Source organism: Aptenodytes patagonicus, chromosome 2 (genome assembly GCF_965638725.1).
Source record: "Aptenodytes patagonicus chromosome 2, bAptPat1.pri.cur, whole genome shotgun sequence".
NCBI classification, from domain to species: domain Eukaryota; kingdom Metazoa; phylum Chordata; class Aves; order Sphenisciformes; family Spheniscidae; genus Aptenodytes; species Aptenodytes patagonicus.
The window spans coordinates 164388992-164410237 of record NC_134950.1 but is presented as its reverse complement, the minus strand read 5'-3'; the positions used below and the strand labels follow the sequence as shown (position 1 = coordinate 164410237).

General features: G+C 44.8%; 2 protein-coding genes across 16 annotated transcripts in view; one reads left to right on the top strand and one right to left on the bottom strand.

Annotated features, from left to right (window-relative positions):
• Window positions 1-6774, bottom strand: part of KMT2C (lysine methyltransferase 2C) — a 206061-nt gene extending 199287 nt beyond the window's left edge. For all 14 annotated transcript variants that reach the window (XM_076331936.1, XM_076331942.1, XM_076331937.1 and 11 more), the window contains exon 1: window positions 6539-6774. In XM_076331936.1, the coding sequence (XP_076188051.1) occupies window positions 6539-6714 (176 nt within the window). In that variant the 5' untranslated portion in view covers window positions 6715-6774. The remainder of the gene's footprint in view (window positions 1-6538) is intronic.
• The window catches only part of LOC143157214 (uncharacterized), a 55687-nt gene continuing 41181 nt past the window's right edge, over window positions 6741-21246 (top strand). Inside the window, exon 1 of one of the 2 annotated variants that reach the window (XM_076331953.1) lies at window positions 6741-6882. In XM_076331953.1, the coding sequence (XP_076188068.1) occupies window positions 6741-6882 (142 nt within the window). The remainder of the gene's footprint in view (window positions 6883-21246) is intronic. The other variant, XR_012994745.1, reaches the window with a different exon arrangement.

Genomic DNA, 21246 nt, shown 5'->3' with positions numbered 1-21246 from the left:
CTTAAAGCAAGTGCTCAAACTTACTTTGATTACCCCGTCTGATAAACTCAGGAATGGCATGAATGGGAATGTTTAGTGCCATCCTTCTAGTAAAAAAAGAAAACAAAAAATGCAGAATTCAGTGCAAGTTCCTAGCAAACAGTTCTTGCTACAGTAAAATCTTGCTTATCTGTATTTATCCAGACTGTATGAATTGTGCAGATTGCATGAATTGATAATCAAATATATTAAACATAGAACAGAGAAAAGCTTTCAATATTTTTTGAAATTTAGTCACTTGTTTACCATTTCGTAACATTTTAGCGTACCTATGACAACATTTCTCAAAAAGTTAAATCCACAGCATCGGTGTATAATAGCATAAGGGAGCGATCCTTAGCGGTGGATAAGGAAATTCTGTGTTCCCTAGTTATACACAACCCTACTACCCCTCCAGCATTACTGTGGGACAGCTGGGCCAAGGAGGGAAAAAAAAAAAACAAACAACTCCAGCCCAAGCAAGGGAGAGCTTACCTATTCTCAGCAAGCCAACTGCCTTGGAAAACCATCTCTCAACTCAAATTACAATAAAGAATAGAAATGTCCATTTCCAATTACTTATGAAAGAACAATGACAAGAAGTTAGTAGGAGTTGAACACGCTAACAAGAAAAAAAAGAACATCCACAAGCAAAGCCAAGAAAATTGAAGTATTTTATCATTTTAAGCTGGGAAAAGTCTCCTGTGTCACTGAATACAGGATGAAAAGATGTCTGATGTGTAGATGGCTCAGAGTAGAAACCAAGAGACTGGGATTTTATTCCTACTTCTGCAAAGACATGCCTTATGACCAATATACCTAATATGTTGAGATTTCACAGACTGTCATTGCACTTGGTCTGTCATGATACTGTCTGATAGCTCTTGGAGGTCCTCTCATGACAAGTGCTGCAGAAGTTAAATGGATCATCAAATACAAACATTAACAAACTAACAACTGCAATGTCAAAAAAAAAAATCTCGAAGAATTCTTCATTTGCAAGTGCAGTCTGTTTCAAATTGTGAAAACTGTAGGCTAAGGTTATAGAAAAATATCTATTTCCAACATTAAGCCTAATCTCACTCACGCTTAAGACACAAGTGAAGACAACACTTCACGTTAATCAGTATTTTAACAACTTTGATAATGTGGCAAAACAATTCTGTAAAACCCACTATGTGTAACAACTTTCAGAGTCATCCATCACATAAGTCCTATCAAGAACTGAAAATCAACAGATTAATACAGAGATCATTTACCAGAGATCATTTACCTCCTGAGCAAAATAGCATGGTGAGCAGTTTAAGCCAGGCTCCTATACAACAACTACGTAAGACAGTTGGGGAATTGCTTGGTAATATGAATGTGATGGAGGAAATAATGCAGCATGGGCTGCTGAAGAAAATGGCACCAAGTTCCCATGGGACCCTGGTGCACATAGCTCAGTCCTGTTCGACAGTGGACTAGGAAGGCCTTCGAAGAGCCAGTGTCACGTCCTGATTATGAAGCCCACTCCAATGCCTCATCTCTTCACACCGTGTGATCGAGCATTTACCTTCTGGCTTTTGGCCAAACATTTTAATACGTGGCTTGTACAGGCAGAAGTATAGGCCGCTGTTTGCTTTAATACATGAACCCTTATCCATACAACAGCTGTACAAAGCCCACCCATCAAAAGACTTCCATCTTGCCAGGTAGTAATGACTTTCCCTAACTGTGAACATGTATTTCCGAACATCTTTACTGTAGAACACAACATAAATGTTCCATTTGCAAATGTGAACTTTTGAAGTGAGAAAAGGGCAGGCAAGTAAAGATACAAGTATCACATAGAAGGTGTGCTATAAAGAGAATCCATCCAATACATTAAGGTTCTTTTGAAATGAGTGTAGATATCTTTAAATATTGGCCCACTCTAACGCAAATGCAGCTAAAGTAATGATAAAAATTCTTAAATAATCATTTCCTGGCAAAAATGCTATGCTTACGTGTCCTCAAAACTATCTGCATGTGTGAACTCTATGGCCTTTGAAACCTACTGCAGCTTACACTGGCCAAAGTAATGAAAAACTCGGATGAAAATTAAAACATAACTAATTAAATACACAGAAAGTTTTCCACAAATGTCATGCTTTTTGAAATTATCCTATGCTGTTTTGAACTATGCACATTTGCAAAAATAATTTGTAACAAACATTGAAGTCTGATGCATGCTGAAAATAAAATTTAAAATTAGCTTAGATACCGACTTACAGTAATTGTTATCATGATCACAATCAACGACACTTCTGCTACTAAATTTTTGCTGAGAAGACACATCTGTTTGTGCTGCTTATAACCTGTATAGATTAAGAAAGCTCTAGTACTTAAAATAGATTACAAAAATGTTTACTGCACCTGTACAATACTATTCTGATACATTTTCATGAGTAACCAGCTGTTCATACAATGACAATATAGTTAAAACGGAACCAATACTCTTCCCCTGCAACTTCTTTTTGACCACATTCCTACCCTTCAGGTCCATAGCCTGGAAGTTGAGGTATAATCCAAGTACAGGAGTTAAGTTTCCAAGATTTCAGGCCATACGATGAGATGGCCCCTAATTACTTCCATTTTTCCTATACAATACCAGCAAGACTTCTTTTTTAACCACGCACCTGAAAGTTTCTTTTTCCTACATCACGTTGTATCTTCAGTAACACAACTTTATTCTCTTTTTTTGGCTTTCATAAGTGCAATCTCTCCACCTTTTAAATTCATTTGAAAGGTGATACTACAAAAATATTTTCCTCGTTCATTGCTTTGATTATAGTTCTGTGTGTTCTTCCTTCTTCCTGATGAACCGTATCACGAACAACCTACTTGCTGTCAATTTCAAGGCTCTGCCTCGCCTGTTCTAGCTCTACCTCTTAAATTTGAACCGCTGCTCCATACAGATACCCAGCTGCCAAAATGTAAGGAAGAAAATGAGTGTTTGTCTAGCACTTCAGGCAGGAAACAAGCTATCTGTGAAAATCCTCAGGATGACAATGCTACCCTCCTTTAAATATATCCTCCAAGTCTGATGCCTATGAATCATTCATCGATGCTGAGATAGCCAGGGCACTTGAACTTCTGCATGTTCTTTTGCTCATAGCATTCTCAGAGCTCCCTCGTGCTTTCCCAATACATTTCTTACATTTACATGCTGTCTTATCTTTACATTTAAATTAAGAAATTGTTTGTGCAGAAGCAATCTTTGCTTATGCTTTTGTACTGCATGTAGCATAATGGTGCCCTGGCCTCTAGGCACAATTACAATATAAATAATAAAAATGAACTGTTCACCTAAGATTGTCTCCTGACAATGCTAATCATGAAGCTATTCCTTCAAACAATAATAAAAAGCTGTTCTAGCATCATGATCTACTATCAGTAACTCTCCAGGTACTGACGCCACTGATTCCCGGTTCATCACCTATAGGAAACCTCAACTGTTTCCTATACATACCTGTGTCCACTGGAATTTTTACTGGTAACCAGGTAAAACGCAGGATGACAGAGACTTGTGCAGAGCCATCCTACTAAAGAACCCTGTGCTCCCCTAACATAAGCCTACTTCTGAGAAGAGCTGAGAATCCTTGGCATCTCACAGAAGCAGATTCAAGGCAGTTTTCCATCTGTCTGCTATAACTCATCAAATTTGCTTAAAAACATGGCCTTCAAGAAGGTAAAATGCCAACCTACAGCACTGTCCAATATGGTATTGTTCCTTAATGGAGGCATCCATAGCTGAGGAATTATTCTATTTTGGCTTTGCTGGTTTAATGCAGGGCTCTTCGTTTTATCATTACTTAGACTGCACTTAGACTGAACATTCAGTGGAACATTTCCTATAATGGGATAAAGCGGTTGAACAATTTGACTGGCTAATAGTGATTTAGACATGTGATTACAGTACAGAAAATGGTCTGACATATGCTCTTTTATCTGGTTTACATGAGGCACATTAATCCAACTGGAAAGCACAAAAGTGAAAAGGAAGAGAGGACCAAGCAGTCATTAAAAAAAAATAGAAAATATTTTTACTTATTTTATTTCTGCATTTGCTTAGCTAATTGTAATCAGTATTTTGTAAAGAGCAAAACTTACAAAATAAAACCATTTTCTCCCCAAAATGGATGCAACTAAAAAAGACCAGCTTATATCTATTCTGTGAAAGTTAGAAAATAACTATTTTTTATAAAATCCTAGTTTTAAAAGCATTTATGACTTATGTCATAACACCTTTACCAACATTACAGGCTTTCCATAAAGATGCAGAAGGACACTTAGCACCACACCAGACAGGAACAATCACAGCATGAAGAAAAAGAGTACTGATTCATTTTAATTTTTGTCTCAGCTAATTTCTTTTCCAGCTCTTACACAAACGCTTATAGTCGTGTCAGCATAAGTACACATTTTTACAGGAAAATTTAATTTCCTCCTAAAACTAGTCGACAATATTCCCATGACACCAGAAACCTAACTGAAAAAAAGGAATTACCTCTTCAGCACCCACTTCTCATCAAGAGCGTGTACTCAACCTCAAATTGGCCTACAAGATATGTCAATTTTCACAAATAACACTATTTTGCTTTTTGTGCAGACTGGTACGTTTCAGTTGTATTTGCATTTTTCTTCCTAAAACTTCTTTTAAAATAAAATATTCAAAGGTTTCCTATGTAAGGTTTGAATTCTATATGTATAAATAAAACCAAAGTATGTAAAACTAAGCGTAAAGGAGATGAACCTAAGAACTTTACTGCATGTATACGTTTGCCAACTACTTTCAACTATTGCTGTATGAAAATTTGTATCAAGCGAATACGTAAGATAATTAAAAGAGGGAGCTGCAAACAATGCATCTCCACCAAAACCAGGGGGTGAACATTAAAATCTGTGAAGGGAAACTTCCATCAACGACAACAAAAAAAATTCCATGTATCCCAAACTAATGAATAGTTATGTAAATAACTATGTATTTATGTATTTATTTACATAAATAGTTTATGTAAAATATATTTGTAAAAACAAATTATAATAGAGGAAAGCATAGTCTTTGCATGCGTTTAGGTCCAGCCCAGCAGAATCCCTTGCTAGAGTTTTGGACTTCCACTGTGACGTTATGGTTGGACTCGATGATCTTCAAGGTCTTTTCCAACCTAAATGATTCTGATTCAGAAACTGACGGTGAGGTCTGGGGTGGGCGTTCAGCGAAGCGCCAGCAACTCACCTGGTTAAATATACTCAAGGGGTGTCAAACTGAAAGCGTCTCTTCAAAACAAAGGGAAACAAACTCTGAAACCCCGAGACTCCAACAGACTCCACAGCTCAGAGGCTATTTTGCTAACAATCATTACGTTTCTGCTCAAAATGTGCTCGCCCAGCTTTGCCCTATTACTGCTGCTATCAGGTATGCCATGGCAAGATCCATCCTACTCAAAAATAACCCGCGGGGAGCGCAGCCAGCACGGCAGCAAGCGCTTCTACGGAAGCGGCCACCAGGCCTCTCCGAGCCCAGCCTGGCTCGGCACCTCACGCCTATCAGCGGCAGAGCTGCCATACGCGCCGGTTCGCCCGGGTCTCTCGGCGGGGAAGGGGTCGTTGGCAAGACGGGTTCCCCGTACGCGCGCTGCGGGAACTCGTGCGCGCCCGCCCGGGGCTGAGGAGCGGCCCCCTCAGGAGCGGCTCCCTCGGAGGGGGGGGGGCAGCGGCACGCCACGGCCGTTGGGGCTAACGAACGCCCGCGCCCCCGGCGGGGAGAGGCCGCGGTGAAGGGAAATCTGCCAGAGCCGAGGAAGAGGCAACCCCCGCCACCCCCCCTCTTGTGTTTGTTGTGCTTCGCCACTGTCCCGCCGGCGCGTCCCTCCGTGAGAGGCTGCCTCCTGACAGCTCCCCCAGCCTCTCCCCACCTCCGAGCACACGGCGGGGTTGGCGGTGAAGAAACTCCTGCCTCAACTTTGCGTGTGCGCGTCCGCACCCGCCTGTGTTGGGGGGTGTGTGTGGGGGGGTGTTCTCCTCGCCACCCGCCGAGAACCGTCTTTTCTTTCCCAAAAAGAGGAGGGGGGATAGAAAGGGAAAGCGACGAGGAACTACCGTCAAGCACAGGGAGTAGCCAGACGACGCTGAAGGCAGCCGAGCGTCCTGGAGGAGAAGAGACCCAAAAAGGAGAAGGGGGAAGGTGCAAAGGCAAGGAAAAAAGGGGGAAAGAGCTGACGAGAAACTCCGAAGAAGGAGAAGAAAGGAATAGGGACGGTGAAAGAAAAGTGGAAAAGGGAGAGCAGGCGGAGGAAGACAAAGGTGAAAAAGGAGGAGGAGGAGGAGGGGAAAGTGCAAAGGGGAGAGGAGGAGAAGAAAGAAGGGCCCTTCTCAAAATGGCATTAGGCAGGAGGGAGGGGGCGACGAGCAGCGAGTCTCCGCTGACAGCTCTGCCTGCGCCTGGCCGCCTGCCCCCTGCCCCTCTCTGCCTCGCACACACAAACGCTGAACTTACTTCTTTCTGGCTCTCTGGAAAGGGGAAGCGCCATCTTTGCGAGGCCGGCCCCTAGGTCTTTTGTCTGTGGCTGCTGCTGCTGCTGCTGGGGGGGGAGCTCCAGGCTCGGGGGGCTGCTGCTGCTGCTGAGGCGGCTCCACCACCGCCACCACCAGACTCTTGTCCTCCGTTGACATCCTAGTCAGCAGGACGAGAGAGACACATGGATGATGATGAGGATGAAGATGAGGATGGTGATGGGGATCCCGATGCTCCTCCTGCTCCCGCGGCTCCTCTCCTCCTCACCTCCGCCTCCTCCACCTCCGCCTCGCATTGCTGGCCTCAGCCGCCGCCGACCAGCACAGGTAGCAGGGGGAGCAGCATGGGGAGAGCAGGAGGAGGAGGGGAGGGGGGGCGAAGAGAAAGAGCGCAGAGGAAGGAAGGGTCTCACACACAATAACACCCCCTCCCCGGCTCGGCGGGGTCTGTCGGGGCCGGGGGAGGTGGCGGGCGAGGTGAAGAGAGCGAGCGAGAGGCGGCTGATCCCGCCGCTGGGCGCCCCCCCCCTCTCAGAGGCCCCGGGAGCTGGCGGCGGCTCCGGCTCCTGCGCTGCCCGGCTGCGGCGGCCGCCGCTTCATTGTACACTGGCCCTGCGCCCTCCCCCCGCGCAGAGCCCCCGGGGGCGGAGGAGGAGCAGGCGGCGGCGGCGGTGGCGGAGGCGGCAGGGGCCGAGGCCGAGCGGAGGAAGTTTTGACAGCTCCAGCTGTTGTGTGTGTCGAGGGCTGAGTCCGGCCGGGCTCCGCGTCCCCTTCCCAGCCGGGCCGGGAGCAGGAAGTTTAACTTTGGGGAAAGAAGGAGGAGGAAGGGTGAAAAAGGGGGAGGAGGAAGGGGGAGGAGGAGGAGGAAGGGGGAGGAGGAGGAGGCGGCTCCCTCCCCCCTGCCCGCGGGGTGGAGAAGGGATCCCGGCGCTGCCGCCGCTGCCCTGGTGTGTACCCCCCCCCCCCCCGCCTCCCTTCCCCCCCCCCGCCAGTGCGACACATAGACACAGAACCCGCCCGCCCGCCGCCCTCCTCCCCCTGCCGCGGCCCCACACTGCGCCTGCCCGGCCCGCCCGCCCACCGCCCGTCCCACGGCGCAGACACCCATCCGCCGCCGACACTGACCTCACGGGCTCGCTTGCCGTGGCGGGCTGCGGGGAAAGCGCGGAGCTGCGGAGCGGGGACGGGACGGGACGCCACGGGGCGCTCCGCGCACTCACCCCGTACCGCGCCCCGCGGGGGCCGGCAACCCGCTCACTCCCCCACCCTCTTCCCGCCCTTGTTTTTTATTTATTTTCTCCACGGCCCCGTGGAAAAGGAAAAAAAAAAAAGCCCCATCTGGATGAAAGTGGCCGCTTCGCAGCAGGGTGCCCCCGCCCCGTCCTCGCACATGGGCCGAGCTCCCCAGGACGGCAGCTCGGGGGGCAGCGCGTGATGCCCGGCCCGGCGGTGCTCGCTCCTCCCGGGGAGCCGGGGCACGGCTGGCTGCAGCCTGGAGGCTGGGAGCACCCCCCCCCTCCTTCCCCCCGCCGTGCGTCTGCGGCTCGGGGCGGAGGGGGGGAAGGCAGCGAGCGGCGGGGAGCCGCGGCCGCCCCGAGGGAGGGGAGGGAGGGAGCAGAGTTCAGCGCCGTGTGCGAGGGAGACAAAGTCTGGGGAGCGTGGCCGCTTTCCAGCAGCTCCGGCTGGAACAGCTGCGGCCGCTCGGGGCGGCGGGGGGGGGGCCTCCCCCGGGCAGGGGCCTAGCTGGCTGCCTGCCCGCCCGGCTGCGCCGCGGCTCGGGGCGGGGTTAAGCCTCATTACACGGGATTTAACGTGTCCCGGAGGCCAGGAGGGACTCCGGCTCCGAAAGGGAGGGGGAGCGCTACGGCCTCGCAGCCAGAGAAAAGTCCGGCCACGGGGTGAGGAAGCGGGCCGCGCCCCCGGACTTTCCTCCTGGGCCCTGCCCCGGGGCGCACCGCCGCCCGGGGCGGCAGCGGAGCGGGCCCGCCGGCGGGGAGAAGGCCGCGCCGCTGTCCCCCCGGCCGAGGGCCCCCCGCCGCCGCGCCTCCGCACCGGGCGCCGCCCTGAGGGCAGCCCCTGAAGCGGCCTCCCCCCCGCCCACCCCCCCCGCCTGCCTGCTTGCCGCGGCGGGCAGCGCCGCGGGGCCCCTCGCCCCAGGCCCGGGCGTCCCTCCCTCCCGCTGCCCGGAGCTGGAGCAGCGCGTGCGAAGGGAGTAATGCAGTGCACAGATGCTGAATCATGAAATGGGTCGTATGGACGGAAAAGAAACGAATCCTGCTGCCTTGCAGCGTGCGTAGGTGACTCACGTTTGGGGCGGGCGTGTTTGAGAACTTCCCCGGACTTGGAGAAATCGCGGGGAGCGGTACCTCCAAGACTCGGAACGCGTACAAACACATCTTGAGAGCCTTGCGCTAAGTGTTTCTCCCTTGTCATTTAGGTTTCTGTTCTGTGTTTGAATCCCAGTTGATAAAATGGCTTAGGGTAACACACAGGTACAAGGAAGGGAGGGAAGGAGGAGCTAATGGTAGTCACTCTTTTTTTTATGTAAAAATAAACACAGAGCAATCCAGACCTTTACACTGTTCTTCCTTCCCAAAATTTTCACTTGTCAGCTTCGGAAATACTAAATTAAAATGGCATGCTGTGGCAAATACAACTTTTGCTGGCCCGTTTTCCTGGGAAATACTTCATAACAAAAAAGCCTTCATTGGTTCATTTCCTAGGTTTGTGCATAATTAAATTAGACCCTTGTGACATTTTTATATCTCTCTGTGGAGATAGAGGTAAGACATTTATCTCGCTCTATACGCATACTCGTATGTATACATATTTATATAAAATTATATAAAGCCATTCCTTTCGCTCAGCCATGCTAGGACAACAGCTGGATTGTTGGTGTGACTTTCTTGGCCCTATTACTGAGAATGTACTCATTTCTGCCAAATTAAAAAATATATCCCAAGCTAAATGTTTGTATTATGAAGTCTGCAAATGACAACATAGGTATACCGCTCACATGACTTCAGATACGGGAACTTAATCTGCTTACATGTTGTCTAACACAGAAGAAAGTGCCTTCGAATTTTGTTAACTCAGGCAAGTTAGCGTCATTTAACTGAAAACATTTAATGCTGTACAGGCCCAGGCTTGGGTGGAGTAGAGAGGAGAAAAGCAGGGAAGGGGAGGGAGCGGGAAGTAAAAGGCCACAGCCTCTGCACAGCGGGATCGCTGGTGTAGCATTTGCTAGAGTTGCCAGGTTGCCATCTGGTCTGCTAAAAAAAATGGCCATCTCCTGAAACACTGACTCTGCATGTGCGGATCTACTGCACATGCGCAATGGCTTGGGTGAGTCTAGGATGTGTCAGAGCTACTATGCATGTGCAAAGTGATTTGAGCTGAGACAGGTGAGCACACTGTGGGCTCAGATCAGCTGCTAGGTGTGTGAGGAATAACTGTCACATCCCACAGCAGAAATACGTTCAGTGAAATCACTAGATTCACTTCTCCATGCATGGTTCATCCGGTCCTCCCATGTAAACGTTGTTTAATACCTTTAGATCACCTGTAAGTGGTTGAGCTTTGGGCTTTGTCTCTTACGCAAAAGCAGATGTGTGTTTTTAACTTTTTTGTCCATTGTTTTTTATACTAACCATATGTCGCTATCACAATATGAAATCTGAGTGGAGGCAGGAAGAAGTTAGCTTCGGTGTAGCATGGTCGAGGACAAGAGCGTGTTAAGGGACTTATGCCTATTAGTTATACTACAGTGCCTTATCTCGTTACCTGTCCGAACAAAGCTAGGCAGGTCTGTTCTGTGAACTGCTGCAGCCATTGCTGTGGCAATCAAGGGTGTGAACAGCTATGTAGGACTGAGAGAGACTTGTGAGCAGGAACCCAAAGCGGAGATGGAATTGTAGGAAACTGTATTTGCTAGCATTATTTATCACTCAGTGAAGGCAGGGGGACAAGCTGGGAGAAATTGTGTCACCAAACATAAATCCAGTGTAGGAGTGCTTTGTTGATTCAGGACATTTGAATGTCTCTGTCAGGAACGTTTTTACATTTATACCTGACCGATGCTAGCCACCTATTATAAATTATCTTTCTCTGGAAAACACATGTTTTTACAGCAAAGATATAATATTAAATGAACAGGTCCTCTGCTTTACTGAATGTTAAAGAGATCTTCCAGTTCATTGTAAACTGACTCAGGTGAACTGGCACACCTGATTTTTTTTTTAACTTTCAAGGGCAGGCAGCTTTGAAACTTTCAACTACAATTTTACATTCTAACCTTCCTTAAAATAAACATTTCAGTGTTTTTGGAATTGTTTCTGAAATATGAGTGAGACCCTTGCAATACTGATTAAACAAGGCATGCTAACGATTTTAACTTCAAAACATCTGAAGTTGTCCCAATGTGCTTAATGACAAAGAGCGATGTTTTCATGCACAATAATAGAACAAGTTGAAGACGGGACGCTGTCTTAAATCAGCTAGTTAAGGAAAATGATCCTGTTACAGAAATAATGAAAGGAAAATGACAACTGGTATGTAAATACTGTTGTACCATTATACAACTAAAGCGGTGTATGTAACAGAAATAAGGAGAAAATTATTCCAGATTCTATCAGGAATGGGATCCAGATACTTTCTCTTATATGATGTTAGTTCAGAACTCTGCCAGTTTAATGATCTGAAGAGTTCACTACTCTACATAAAACAAAAAGTTTAATTTTTGTTCTCTTCACACATGTGTTTCCATTGCAGAAAAGTTCACCAAGTTATCACAAAGGCTTCATTTAAGATACGTCAGCAACATGCTAACATTTTAAGTGTTCGGCATATTGAACCACTTTGATTTAACCTGTGCTAAATTGATCATTGGCTGTAGTGAACATCATTGCTTACTGCAATATGCTGCTCTGAAAACTGGGGAGATTCTGGTGCCGGTGCACATCCCATTTGGCTATCCTTGCTGCAAGAGTAGCAAACTGCAAGAAAAAGGTGCAGTGGGCAGTTGAGGGTAGTAACCACATCAACTGCCCATGGTAGTTCTTTACCTCTGCATTCGTATTCATCCAAGTAGTTCAGAAATAGCTGGATTACTGTTTTTTCAGTATTAAAAAAACCAACCCCGAGATAATTTAAAAGAGTTCTAGACAAAGCCTAAATCAAGTGGCAAAATCAGGATTACATCATAGAAATACGTGACTCCTAGTTTATTTGCACTAAACTTGGCTGGACTAAAAAAGAAGTTAGCATATGTTAATTGTCATATGCTAAAGAATGCATTGTAGAAGTCTAGTTTTAAACTTGAAATGTTTGTTTCTTCTTTTCATCAGTTTTGCTTACTTGTCATCTTGTAGATCTGTCTTACTTTAGGCAACAGCACAGCCTGGATAGTGGGTATGACATACCCTTGAGCGATGGTGACTTTCCCAGCAGTTTGGTGAGGTGCTTGTTGCTGTGGATGGTGGAGGAGAAGCCTCACTTCTTGTCCTGAGCAGCATTCCCAGACAGCTGGAGAATTCCAGTTATCAGGTGCTCCGGAGCAATGGACAGATAGCGTGGAGGTCCAGTGCCCCTAAAATCCATCTTAACTGCTCTCTTTGGAGGCAGTCTATGTTCTGTAGTTCACAGTCTATGAGGAAAAACATTTCATTCTAGTTCTTGTTTTCTCACCTGCTCCCCACCGTGAAATATCCTGACTTAATGTTCTACAACAGCTACTCTCCACACAAACTAATCTAGTGTTTGTATGAACATGGGTTAATACAGTCTAGGCTCCCCATCCCCTGCCTGCTTTAACTTGATTAGTTTAGTATGTGTTAAAGGCAGCCTTGCCCATGCTGTGATATATGTGCTAACCTCACACCTTTACACCTTAGTCTCGCCAAAGCCTAAGGCCTTTTCATCATATTAAGCTACTTTGTCTGGGCTAATGTGACTGAGAAACACACCTTTTTTATCCATTAAGACAGGGCCAAAAATGTTAAGTGCTTAAGATGCAAGCCCCTAGGGCTTGTCTATATATCGAGTTATTACACGTGGAGGCTTTTATCTTCATAAGAAAATGTTCTTTTTGTGCACGCCAAAGTGTGAATTTAAAACTGGTGGTTATAGTATAACCCTCATGCAGACTCATTCATTCTGGCATCTTCTGGCTTTTTTTCAGATTAACTCTAACTTCTTTAATTCATTTAAATGAAATCAAAAAAGGTGCTTGTATTGGAGTGAGTTTGTTCATATGAGGAATTACGCTTGCCTGACTCTGGTAGTATTATTAATAATACCTTCCTATCCTATGTGGAGCAGCTTTGTCTATTAGGAATGTTAATTTTGCACATGTTTGCACTTAATAAGAGCATCACTTGTTTACATTTGAATCTTGTTATTTTGACAAGTGGTAGCCAATGCACTATACTGAAATTCATTAAGTTATTCCATACCAAGGCCATGATCCTGGGGATGCTAAATTAGGCAGGTAAGTAACTAAATGCATAAATAGTTTCACTGAAGACAACTACCTCCTGAATAAAGTTTGTTCTGTGTTTAAGCATTTGCAGAAATGCTTAAATTCTTCCTAAACTTGCAATTTATATAATTTGTTCTTACAAGGAACAATGGACTGTGCCATGTTATGTTGTATTTTGTTAGCATCCATGTGAAGTCACATTAAAGCATCCACAAGTTACTTACGAACTTGAGTTCCATTCTTTGTGACTTGCCTAATTCGTTGCAATTCATGTCTTATTCACAACTTTATGAAACTGTAATTTTATAAACTTTAATATTCTGAGTTTTAGTTTTGACATATGTGTGGTGGTGGGCAGCAGAGAAAGAATCTTTTATGACATATTATTAGTTGCGTGATTTTTTTATTCAAAAAGGTAGAATGCCAATAGTTTGAGTAAAATCGAATTAGTATCTGAAACCAGTACATACTAAATGCTGGCTGCACTGCAGATACGTGCAAGCCAGGAAAAAACCCATGGCCAGCAGCAAGCACATAGGGCAGTAGCTGGCCGCTTTGTGTGCACCTCTGGGGAAAGACAATAGACTGAAGTTAGGACTTTATCATTCAGAAAGTTAAATAAATGTCTGAGCAGTGTTTGCTGTTTGCAGGAGTGGTGCATTACATTCAGATTACTTAACAGAAATAATACAAACCTGGCCGTGAAACGGGGAAAGGATTTGTTTGTGTGCATTCAATCACACTTTTTTTTGAGTAGGACTGTGTTTTTATTCTGTGTTTTGTACAGCACCTAGTGCATAGGGGTCCTGGTTCCTTATATGAGATCTTGGGTGCTACAATAATAGGAATTTAGATACTGTTAGTAGAAATAACCTTGTTGTATATTGCCAGTTTTGCAAGGAAATAATCTCTGTCCCAGATGGGATGGCCTTTTAAAGGAGTTATAATGTGGGAGAGGCAGGTGCCTTGGGTTGAAGTCAGGTAAGCACTAGGAGCCAAATCCTGTTTGCAGCTGTTTACTTCAATAAAACTGCATGTCTGAGTAAGAAGGGCAGAATTTGGCCTTTGGTTTTTGAAGTTAATTGCAGACAATTAATGGGGACGTGTCACCTACATGAGGTCCAACCAGAATTCAGTCCTTTGCTTCTTTAATAACTAATGTTTTAAACCAATTAGCTACATACCCATATGGAAACAATAGTAGAGCCTCCACAGTCAAGACTATACTGAGATTCTAAATAACATATATAATAAAGGCTGTGCATGCGTTTTCTGTCTGAGAACAATGTTGTATTTCAGCCTCAAGCAAAAATTTTCTCCAAGCCATAGCCCCTCAACAAAACCTCACTTTTTAATGAAAGTCCTGACACCACCTTAATTACAGTGCAGCAAACATTGCCATCGTAATCCCATTTCATCCTTAGGCAAGGAGAGCATCCCTGGGGGCCTGGCTGCCTTTCTTTGCTAGTGACCAGTTTTGCAGAAACGGCCTTTTCCCCAGTGCATTTTTTTATTTAACCTCTACTGCGCTGCCTGGGGGAAGATGCATGGGGAGCTGCTAGTGCTTATCTCCCCACGCTCCTTGCAGCCCTCCTGGCACTCCCTGCAGCCCTGGGCCTGGAGGATCAAACGGCACCCGGGGATGCCCAGCCTGCAGCCAGCTCTTTGGCATCCCCACCAGCCCCTCCGCCTGTCTCCCATGGGAGCCCGGCAGGAGCCAAAACCTCAGCCCCTTTGTACCACAGGGGTTTCACCCTGACTCTTTCCAACAGCCCCCAAGCTGGCTGCTTTGTGCTGGGCTGCCAGTGCCCAGAGACAATCCCCTTTTTTGCTGGCCTGCCAACGCTTTGGAAAAATCCTTGCTTTGGATCCAGTAATGCAGGGGGGGACGGCTCTCCCAGTGGCAGTCCTAATCCAGGTGGGTGAGGAGAGAGCTCTCTGAAAAGAAGGGCTGTGGGCACGCTTGAGCAGCCTGCAGTGTGCCCAGCGGTAATGCGTTCATTTGAAGCAGCCTTGCAGCGTCTCCAGGCTTTCGCAGTGTTTGGATGGGTAAGTAAAATGTGATTAGTTTCTCACTACCATATTGATTCCGTGAGTAGGTTTTGTGTGTGAACTGTGATATTGACAGGACAAATTTGCAAGGCTATTTGAAGCTGGGATCTTTTCCTAGCAGAAGTATGAGGGGATATATATGTACATATGTAAACACAAGGGTATGCTTGTGGTTCTTACATTTTTTCTTCTGCCTCCTTAAATCAAAGTAATAAATCTGTATGATCAAAAGAGCTAGAATAATCGATCTCTCCTTACATAATTGATCTGATAATTAAGGCTAGAGAGAAATTAAACGTAAGGTTTCTTATTCTCTCTACAACATTGTCAAGTACAGTACAGTCTTCTATTATGGAACTCCTAGAATTCTTAGGTACAGAGTAAAATTATGCAGCTGAGATACTTTCCCTAAAAACAAGCAAAAGCCCTATATCTGCTGGGAGGACATTTCTGTTATCCTGTTCCCTTCTATTTAGGTTCTCGTATGGTGTTAATCACCATGGTATCTTACAGCTTTATAAAAATATAGTGCACCATATGTGATAAATCATTAATATTAAGAATGAAGATACTGGATAAAAATACTCTTCACAAATCTAAAGCAGAAGACATGCAGTGATGGACATACCCAGACAAGCAGCTGAGTAAAAGGAGTATGTGTATGAATACAAGAGATGGGGTCAAAATCATTCCTTAGGTGATAATACTGCATCCGATCACTGTATGCGAGTGTGAATGGCATACTCACTCCTTTCTTCCCTAACCTGTGCTACAGCACGTTAAAGCAGAGGGACTATGTGCAAGCCATATCCTGTTCCCTACTTTGCACTGTAGAAGAGTGCCCGCCGTGCAGTGTTCAAGGTCATCAGTCAAAAGAAGATAATTTGCCGATAAATGCAAAGTAAGCTTGTGCATTTATTGTTAACAAGTGCACACATAATTACAATCCAAACATAAAGCAAAATGAGGGACTGTACTTCCATTGGAAAGAATGGACTAGAGTGGTCATAAGTTATCCCCCCAGCTGGTAATCTCAGTTACGTATTTTCTCACGGTTTTCATTTCCCACTTAGTTTCAGCCAGATCTGTTTTCTATTTATATTGTGAGTGTCAACACTTAAATAATTTTCTGTGTTGTATCCCTCACTACTAAATTCTTTTTCTTGATGGAATAGCAAAAGTAATTATATTTATAAATGGAATGCCTGTTTTGCCTAAGTACCACATATAATTCCCTTCTCTAAGAGGGATTTCTATAATTCCTCCAAAAATGTCTTGGCAAGGATCAACCCACCAGTTGGTAGTGTGGATCCAACCTTTAGGGACAGAACTCGGGATTCTGATCCCTTCAGCCAACAGGCAGGAGGGCAGCACAGAAAAAATGCTCCAGTTTATTTGAGAGAATGGTGCTGATGTTAAATATGTGCGGTTATTAAGCACCCCAGAAAGCGAATTCACTGAGAGTTGCTTTCCACCTGTGGATTTCACTATTCAGCACAGAATTATTTTGGCAACTGGAGCATTCTTCATTGTGGATGGCTGTGGGAAGATATTAATCCTGCTCTTCAAGTAAGATAGACTCACTGATCTAGTAGAACTGTTCCACCTCTACTGTATCGTATTGTGAAAGGAAATCAAACGAATCCCAAGTGAAAGGATGGGTAATCTCAAGTCCTTCTTATCCCCTTTCTACCTTCTTTTTCAGCTGCTTTCCACAGACAAATTCAGATGTCCCTTGCTCAGTAGAAGTAGAGCAGAGGGAGATCTGTTGTGAGCTCCGCATTAAGGGACGTTCAGTTTTTCATCTCCGGGCGAAAACGTCGATCAAAATCATTGTATGGGGATGGTGGACAAACAGTTCACATGAACACAAACAGTTCACAGCTTGCTCGCTGGATGAAACAGCAGCAGGCCTCCTGGGGCTGATCTGCATTACAGGAGGAGAAAATCATGATTTTCTTACTGGGTTGTGCTGTCTATATGTGCATGTGTATTCTTTTATTACAGTTTCTCTAATATTTGGCTTGATTAAAGGTTATTCCAGGGTACCTACAAAGCAGTGAGACATTCTGTTCCTACAGATATGGCAAGCTTGAGGAAGGTTGTATTGGAGCATTCAAAACGCATGTCCTGTGTGGTTTGGGAGCTGCAAATGTAGGGGTCTGTGTGGAAGAGATGTGGCTGATGTAAGACAAGAGGTCCTTGGCCTCGGTGAAAAGAGTGCCTAAACCTCTAGAGGGTCAGAGGGTTTGATACAGGACCCTGCAGCGTGGTTAGCTTTTCCATGGGTACCAGTTCCTCAGCTGCGGGAGCTTCCGTTATCCAGTTTTCACTGAAACTATAGTATGATCAGCAGAAGCAAACACATACTGCTCCTGAAGCTGAGCAGCTCCCGGTCTGGTATCTTTAACATAAATCAGTTTAAACTAACACGGAAGTTTAATAGCCACATCAGTGACTCAGCAACTAGCACACATTCGCATCTGCCATCTCTGCAGGAAGGGGTCCTCCACTAGAAAGGCAGGGATGTCACGTCTTCAGCCACTGCAATGAAATCATAAGGGTAGTGAGCATAAGTCCCAGGAGCGCCTGTGCTGCAGTGGCCTAGTTTATGCAGATGCTTTGAACAAGCTGGCTCATGTGCCTCTAATAGTGGTGTTCCAGCAGTGTCAGCTACAGAATCCATCAAACCGGGTATGCTCCTGGGTGGTTAGCCCCGGCACTCCATGGCTTATTGCTAGCCTCTTAGTAAGTCTGACTTGGTTCCTTTAAAGCTCTGGCTACATAAGCTGCAGCCTCTGAAGTGTGGAGACACCCAAGTCCATTTCCCACTTCACTGTACATTTAATCAGAGGCGTCTCAGAAGTTTTAGACTGTAGTCTTTCCTTTTCCCTGTGTGCTCTTACTAAGGGTTCATGTTTATTTAAGATTCAACTTTATGAGCAGTTTTCCTTTATCTCAGTAATTCATATACACAGTACAAATTCAGTCTGTTCCCTCATGTTTTGCATTCAGCTAGTTTGACTGATCTAACATTGCTGATTTACTGGTATAATTTAGCTTGTCTGAAAAGAAGGAAGATTGATGTTGGCTGAAATAAAATTCTGAGATGCCTATGGAGTTTTATTGCCCTAGATTTTTGGATTGTTATTTATTTTAAAAAGTAGGCAGAACTCTGACTTTAGATTTTCAGGAATGCCTACATTATGTCAGTGTTGCTAATTCTTTGAGTCAAGTCATTGTGGTTAGCCAATCTTGTTTTCTGTCTCTGTGGTAAGATTTTAAATCCAGAAGGCTAACCTCAATGCTCCCCCAAGAAAGCAGACAGAGATGACAATGCATTTCCTTCTTTGACCTCTGTAGTCGAGTTTTGTAGAAAGATGGAATCTATCAGATTAGACTGGATGCCAAATTACCTGCATGAGAACAAAAGGGTCAAACCCTGTTCCTGTAGCAATATGTGGAACAAAAATGTACTGAAACATATTTTTTAAACTAATTTCTCTTTAAAAATTGTTTTTCTACTAAATTCAGACTATGAACTGTAAAATTCTGTCGTGCTTGTGAGTTACACGTGGTTATGTATCACTTCAGAGCAAACCTGAGGTTATTTGGATTTCTGAATTCTGCATTTCAGTACTGCAAGATTGTGCATATATACTTGTTTTGAATTTCCTGAGTTTGTAACATTTTGGGGGGATAATTATAATATTCTGATTTCTTTACATAACTCTGGCTTAACATCATTTCTTTGGGGAAAATTCCTTGTTCAATATACACTTCTGATACAGGGAGGGGAGGAGGAAGGTTTAAGGGAGATTCTCCCCTGCATTAACTTCTGCCTTCGTCTCCTTTCCTAGTGCTGATACTAGTTCAGAGTGCAGAGTTACAGCTTCCTGTGAGCAGTGCCAATATTGTGGCTGAAAGGGTGGTCAAAAATGCACCTTGTAGAGGGCCTGGACAGCCCTGCTGCCTTTGCACTGAGCGTGGAGCCCAGGCTCAGTGGTGCAGCATGAGAAACAGGTCTGCTCCTGCTGGGGCAGCACTGGGCTGAGTCACTTCTGCTGTGACAAAGGCCATGTTGCAGACCCTCAGCACCTCCTCTCGGTTCACACAGGGGTTGTGTCTTTCCTTCCAATTAGCAGCATAATCATCCATGAACATGAACTAAAGAGCTCGGTCCCACCCAGATGGGACTGGAGCCTGTTTAATGAGTGGAAGATATATAATATCAGCATTACATCATATAAAAAACTTTGGCTTGTCACCATGAAATTCACTTGCACGCTACGCTTGTACCACTGGAGCTGTGCAAAGCAGCTGAAGCAAACTGGCCATTTGGACTAGGCTTAACTCCTACTTTAAATCACAGGATTATCATGATAGAGCGGGAGTATTCATTGTGCTGAGCTGCCTCCTAACTGGCCACTGTGCAGCCCTGGCATTTTTCAGATCAGTGACAGATCAGACCAATGACAGCAGGTGGGTGACCAAGAAACCTACCAACAGCCCTTTGCGTGTGGTTGAATGGACTGGTGAGTACACAATTCCCTTTAACTGGAGGATTTCAAACAATAAAAACATGGTTTGGAAACTAACTAATAGCAGAGGGACAGCTGGCCACTTTGTCACCGCTGCCACTTTGGCATTGCTTAAGACTGACCTGATTTCTTGATCTATAATCATAGTGATCCATTAATTGCTTGGCTTAATTACAGCTAATTTATTCTAGTGAAAGGTTTAACTACAAGTAGATTTTTAAGTTTCCGTGTTATTCTTCATTGAGATAATTTTGAGGCATAAAAGATATAGCAAGCAATGCCTTAAAACAACCCATTTCTCAAAGAATATGGAGCTTTACTGGTAAATTCTCAGTACAATGTTCTTCACTCAGGCAGTAAATATCATAGCCGTGAGAAACATCCTGTATTCTTCACACACACAACAGGGGACTGGAATCCCTCTCAATACCATTTCAGCCATGCACTTATGACCTGTACTTCCATAATACCTCTTTGCTGTGCTATTAGCACCAGGTGTACCATCGGTACACCTACCTTTTCATGTTATCTCTGATAGAAAGATACAGTTAGCAAATGGCATCAGGTATTAATGCAGAAGTGACCTTTTAACGTCATGCACATATACACGAAGAAAGAACTGCCACTGAAAACTTCTGATTAAAGATAAAAGTAGACAGCCTGTAAAAACATAAAGATAAAAAGTAAATCCATTTGCCCTGAGTTTCCCCTGCTATCCCACCTCCTACTCTAAATTGATGTTGTCAGCACTCATGATTTTATCACAAGTCTTGTGATGTTTGATGTTTCACTTACACTCCAGCTACTAGAGTTGTGTAATGAGGTCAGAAACTCAGCTTTTCTCTTTCTTCAATTTAAAGTAAGTTTCTAGTCTTAATGGTTAGAGTATAAAGCTTGCAAATGTGACCCAGGTGCACCCTAATGGCTCAAAAAACAGAAAGCAAAGTAAAAGAGCTCCACATTTATCATTTTACAGACAGGCTTATGATTTTGAGGGTCAAACTGTAGTTCTTGAACATTGGGAGCTGGCAGTGGTGGGTTGAAAAAAAAGTGCCTGAACAAAGTACCACAATATGTTGCATTTTCCAGGGAAGCATAGTAGTCATTATACCAACAGTGATAATTCTCTTTTCAGACATGCACATTTTCCTATTTACTTTGTTACACAGCATCTCAGGGTTCAGCCCCAGTCTGACTGGGCTGGAGGGGATCATACTGCTGCGTAACCACATTGCTTGATGTTGGAGGGCTCATACTGCTTGCTTGTGCTAACATAGGGGAAAAGTTTTGCAGCACTCCTTAGTCCCCTGGCATATCTGTGCTTAACACCTGCAAAACCAGGAATGATCTGACCTCCAGTCTTGGAAGGTGATCTGCCTTTCGTAAAGGTCCAGCAAGAAACTAGGAATACCCCACCCCTGCCAATCCAGCAACAAAGGGGCAAACCAACCAAGCAAATGCAAATACATAAATACAATAACATTGAAAACAGTTGGGTTGACTTAAGGAGCCCAAAGTGTACCAAGTGTGGGTTTTGATGTACAGACCAAAAATACTCAGCTGTTGGTTTTGGAAAACGAAGCTCCCAACAGCAACAACTCAGATTTGAAGGAGGCAAAA